Genomic DNA, 5,495 nt, shown 5'->3' with positions numbered 1-5,495 from the left:
TGTTTCTTTCTTCATTATTTTCTGTGTTTCTCTTTATACTGACCAATCCATAATGCTGCTTTACTTTCCTAATACCTTTGCTCATACTCTCTGCTAGCCATCCTGGCCTTTCTTCTTGATTGCCCCGCTTGCTCCATCTCTTCCTTTGAAGCTTTTACTAAAGTCATATTTCATTAATTTAACTCAATTTCAGAGTTCAGAGATGAGAAGAGGCCTTAGACATAGCCTTAGTTCTTGGAAAACACAGAATTAAATTGAGGATGGAATTTATTAGTAATGTATATGTTAGGATTAACAAGTACGATGCAATGAGAAAAAGGGTTAAACTCAGAAGAAGGAAACTACCATTTTCCTTCTGGAAAATGGCAGAAGCCCCTCCAGAGAAGATGCTATTTGAGTTGGTGAATGGTGAATCCTGAGGAAGTAGGCAAGGGTGTTCCACATCTGCCCAGTTAGCTAACTATGTCTAGTTTGTTTTTTAAAAACTTTATGAAAGGTAGCTGGGCAGTTATCTTGTCTGCCCACAGTTCTTTATTAAATAAGAATCAATTCGGTTTTTTGAATTGCATTGAAAAAAAAAAATCAACAGGTTAAAACAGATCAACAATATGACTCAAAAGTTGCCCGGTGTTATCTTTAATCCTTTTTCAGGGAAACGAGGTGACACAAAGGGGGAAAATATTTTTTGTTGTTTAGAAATATATGTTTTGAAATGGGCTAAATAGAAGCAACAACGGATCTTTTTGTGTATATTTGTGTGTGTGTGTGTGTGCGCTTATAAAAACAAAACCCAACTGTTGATTTTTGTTGTTTTCATAATGTCACAAGTGTAAAGGCTTGGCCATGTTCAGTGGCATTGTGGTGCTTAGACTGCTAGATGCTAGCCCTACACTTCCAAATGCTCACACAAAACAGTTGGGGGCAGAGACATGAGCCTTGCAGCACCCAGTTTCACTCTTCATGAGGGCTCTGGTATGGTGAAACTACAACAGTAAGGGAAGGAGCCCAAACGCTCAAGCTGGAAGGGACATTTGGCATAAAGCAGTGGTAATAACCAGTCTATACATAGAGTTTGGTGTGTTTCCTTCTTGAAGCTTTCTGCATAGCAAATAAAGTAAAACCAGAAATTATCAATGGGCAACTGGGCCATGTCCTTAACGAAAGTATTCAGATGAGCATAAATCATTGTGTCTAAGAAAACACACTGGAGAGAGGCTTTGGAGACGCATCTACCAGCTGTTTTCCTAAGGATTAGGGAAAAAACAGTTGCCTAATGAAATATTTAAATTCTTAAATGAGGGTGTTATGGGTCTGGAAGAGTTTATTCTTTTCCTTTTTTTTAAGTGCTAAAAATGGTATCTTTTAATTAAATTTATCTATTGTATATATAATTATTATATAAACACGAATTCACTTATTCATCTGAGCATTAGTTTTTCTGTACCAAGCACAGCATAATACTTCATATTATGAATATGGGTCTATATTGTACCTATTATTTTTGAAAAGCTATTTTAGGGAAAAAACTCAGTTACTCATTATTTCCAAAAACTTTGGTCTGATCCTCTGAGGCATGAAATTTGGGTGTTGTATGCTGGAAGTCCTGCATGGTACATATGTTTACTTGGACAAAGGGAGTTTTGAAAGTGTCTCTGACTTAGAGCCTTGGGGTATATGAGTTGTAATGTGTGGAAGGAGAGGAGAAGGGGCGTGGTAATTATGGCTATATAGTGTTTCAAAATGACATTGGAGATCTTCTGGCATAATTTAACTTATTTTCTTAAAATGTGGTATTGTCAGAATTAGAACCAGTTACCATATTTTCCCCCTTTGTGTCACCTCGTTTCCCTGAAAAAGGATTAAAGATAACACCGGGCGATGTTTGAGTCATATTTTTGATCTGTTTTAACCTGTTGCTTTTTTTTTTTCAATGCAATTCAAAAAACCGAATTGATTCTTATTTAATAAAGAACTGTGGGCAGACAAGATAACTGCCCAGCTTACCAAGAGAAGACTTGTCTATGGCAACACATTCTATCACCCATACCAATTTTTAAAAGTTTATGTTGATTGTAGAGAATTTGGAGAAGAATGTGACTGGCTACTATCAACTCATGGCTGGTCCTAGAAAGCTAAGGAGTAATGGTAAATTAGTGAAGGGTGACATGAATCTTTCAAAATTCAATTCAACAATCATTTATTGAGCACCTAGTATTTGGCTCAATGTTAGTGCCTAGAATTTCAGATATGAATAATGATGGGGTTGCTGACCTCAAGGGTCAGTTTGGTGGAGAAGCCTGAGAGGTGAATGAATGTTCTCCATCAGCCCGATAAGTGCAACAGCCTGATAAGTACAATAAGAGAAGCTTAGAAGAGGAACAAGGGAGACATTCTGAAAGAGCTAATATCTGGGCTGGATTTTGACAGGAATAAGAGCTTCCTTGTGATTTCTAATGAATTAATTTACGTAGTTTAAAGATTATTAATCCTCCCATTTTATTTTCACCTAAAAAAATTAGATGGCTTTCCAAAGATGACTATCCATTTCATAACTTCTGAAATTTGGCCTTTTATTACATAGGTCTTAAGGATTATCTCATTCTTGAATAATTGAGAGGATGAATGACTTGAAGGGTTTAAGATGCTTAGATTTTATAAAGGTGACAGTGGTCAGTGATCACAGAAAAGGAATTCATAATGAAGAAGGGTTGTAAACTGACAGAAGGAGATTCTAAATGTGGTTGTACTAGTTTAAAAATAATTGCTTTATGTCTAATATACTATCCTCACTGGCTAAAATGTTTCTTAGTTTTAACTCCTGTTTCTTTTTAAGAACTAGATTAGGAACTCATGTTAACGATTCTGGTTATAAGATACTTGAATAAATAAAATAAGCAAACTACTTCCCCTAATTTGAATTTCTTCAGATTAAAAGTATGTTTGTTTTTGTGTTGCTACTGATTTTCTGGTATGCTTATTGTGTATAAAATATTGTTTGCTTCTAATTAAGAACTCAGGGTACTCTATGGGTATTGTTCATTGTTATTTATGAAAGTATTACATTTAAAATAATTGAGGTATGCGTTGGTAAATAGTTTCTTATAAAACAAGACTCCTATGGAATATTAATACATAACAGATCATTTCCTTTTGAGGGTAGAAAAAATCTCTAAGACTTTCAACTATAGGATATGCTCACTAACAGCTGTTTCCTATAATAGGAGCAATTTGCATGCAGAATAGAGAAAATGAATTATACAAAAGGGTTTATAGAAGAACAGCTATAACTTCTCTGGCATGTACAGCAACCCACAGAATAAACATCCTTCAAATGACGTTGGCATCATTAATCCCAAACAACCTGGACATTGAAACTACTGTTCTGAAAAGGGGCTTTGCAGCCTGAAAAGATTGTGGGTGGAATACTGGTATTCTGGCTGGGGTGGGGTGAGGGGTGCTTAGTACATTTAGTGGCATTACCCATCCCCACCCCACAGTGTTCAGAATATTGGAATATTCATGACAGATTGGCAGGTGGTCAGTGGATGAAGGACTGATGCCACTCTGAATCCTTTCGCTTTTTCATATTTTATTAGAGAAACTTGTAAGGTCAGATAAGATGCCTCATTCTTGATTAACTTCTTCCAATGTCAATTTGGGAAAATGATTCTAAGGTGGGCTAAAGGAGATGATCAGGTGTTAAAATCCTATCTTCAGCATAGCTTTTTGTAACCATATTTGTGCTTGTGGAACATCTAACTGGTTTTCATGTACATCATCATCATCACTGTCTATATTAGCCTCACACTTATAGTTCCCCACATAGTCTCTTGGCATTTTGACAGCTATGTTTAGAGATGCATAGATGGTGTTCTCTCTTTTAAAGGGAGAATTGGAGTAACTTTCTAGAGGTAACCTGGCTAGTCTGAGGTGGATCCCAGATTGGCACCCAGGTTTGCCTGAGCCCTTGACACTATGTTTCTGAGGTAAATGTTTCTGTCTTTGAAGAATGAAAGGAAATTACACATAAGATTTCCGAATAAATAGTATTAAGGAAATCTGTTGAGTATCAAACCAGTGATTCAGACAGTTAATGATTTGGAAGGATAAAGGGATGATAGTACTTTGTGGTCTGGAAAGGCACTGTGAAGAAATTAGAATTTGGACTAGCAGGGGTTACTAAGAAGAGCATCAAGATGTGATGGAAGAAATAACAGGGACAGGACATAGTTGGGCATATTTGAGGGAATTGATGCATTTGAATGAAGCACAAGAGGGTTTGGTGAGTGACAAAAGGAGGAAGGCTGAAAAGGTAGGCTGGAGCCCTGTTATAGTGGACTTGAGTTACCAGGTTCAGCATGTACATTTTTTCTTCTTTTTGGTACCAGCAAATGCAGTCTTAAGTAGGATAATTTCAGTTGGCTGTGATTGATTTTGATTTAATGGACATTTTAGTGGGGTAAAATCATATTTAACTTTTTAGGGTGTCTCTCATTTCCGAAGAGCTTGCCTAACTACTCTTGCCTAATAGTCTCTCTTTATAGGAAATATAGAAGCCTTATTGTTTCTTACATATTCTTATGATGTGAATAGATTTTAAAAATAAGCATTCTTTTGGTGGGGGCGGGGAATGGAGGATTGTGACTTCATGGGCACCAATAGTATTGGGAGAATCTGGGTCTGGGATTTTCTAAGGAAGGAGGGTGGTCCTGCCACTTTTTGGCATAGAAATCAGAATATCTCAGAGAAGTGAGGGGTTTAGGGGTAGAGTGATTTACATCAAAGACTAGACATAGACAATACTTTCATTTGGAGATTTTCAAACTTTGGGTCACAAGGAACTGCCCTCAGTTTCCCTAAAACTTTAGGGTGGGGTAATAACAACTGAAGTCAAGTCATTAATGACCATGTTTGACTATGATGAGTTGCCCTCATCAAGATTTAAATAAATAACTCACAGGAGAGTGGGGAGGAGGAAGGTAGATGGGGTAAAAGGGGTCAAATATGTGGTGACATTAAAGAATTAAATAATAAAATAAAATGATAAAAATAAATAAATAACTCATGTATTTGCTTTACATAGGAAAATTATAGATTCTGGAGAAGAAATAAAGGGTAGATCAGAGATGCAGATGAGTGCTTGGAAAAGGGCTGTGAAAGTTGAGGATGATCTACATGGTAGAATACGATTTTATTTTTATAGAAAAGAAAGATGAATGTATTTTTGTCTTATGCTCATCTCACCTGTTTTCTCTTTTTGATGTTGCAGTGTGCAAAGATCCACCTTACAAAGTAGAAGAATCTGGGTATGCTGGTTTCATTTTGCCAATTGAGGTTTACTTTAAAAACAAGGTATGTAATCTTTGCCCATTAATCTTTCCATAGAAGATCCCCCATTAACCAAATAATGTTTAAAATAATTTTTATGTATAAGCATGTCTATCACTAGATGATTTTAAAATAAAAGTTAAATGTATCTTTTAGGAATTTTGGCT

The 5,495-nt window shown here is 36.1% G+C and overlaps 1 protein-coding gene across 3 annotated transcripts in view; it reads left to right on the top strand.

Moving 5' to 3' along the window:
- MLLT3 (MLLT3, super elongation complex subunit) overlaps nucleotides 1-5,495 on the top strand; it is a 238,100-nt gene that overhangs the window by 129,159 nt on the left and 103,446 nt on the right. For all 3 annotated transcript variants that reach the window (XM_011365354.2, XM_023533722.1, XM_023533723.1), the window contains exon 3: nucleotides 5,270-5,352. In XM_011365354.2, coding sequence (XP_011363656.1) covers nucleotides 5,270-5,352 — 83 coding nt within the window. The remainder of the gene's footprint in view (nucleotides 1-5,269; nucleotides 5,353-5,495) is intronic.

Source organism: Pteropus vampyrus, unplaced genomic scaffold (assembly GCF_000151845.1).
Source record: "Pteropus vampyrus isolate Shadow unplaced genomic scaffold, Pvam_2.0 Scaffold109, whole genome shotgun sequence".
Classification (NCBI taxonomy): Eukaryota; Metazoa; Chordata; class Mammalia; order Chiroptera; family Pteropodidae; genus Pteropus; species Pteropus vampyrus.
This window is presented reverse-complemented; position numbering and strand designations above follow the sequence as displayed.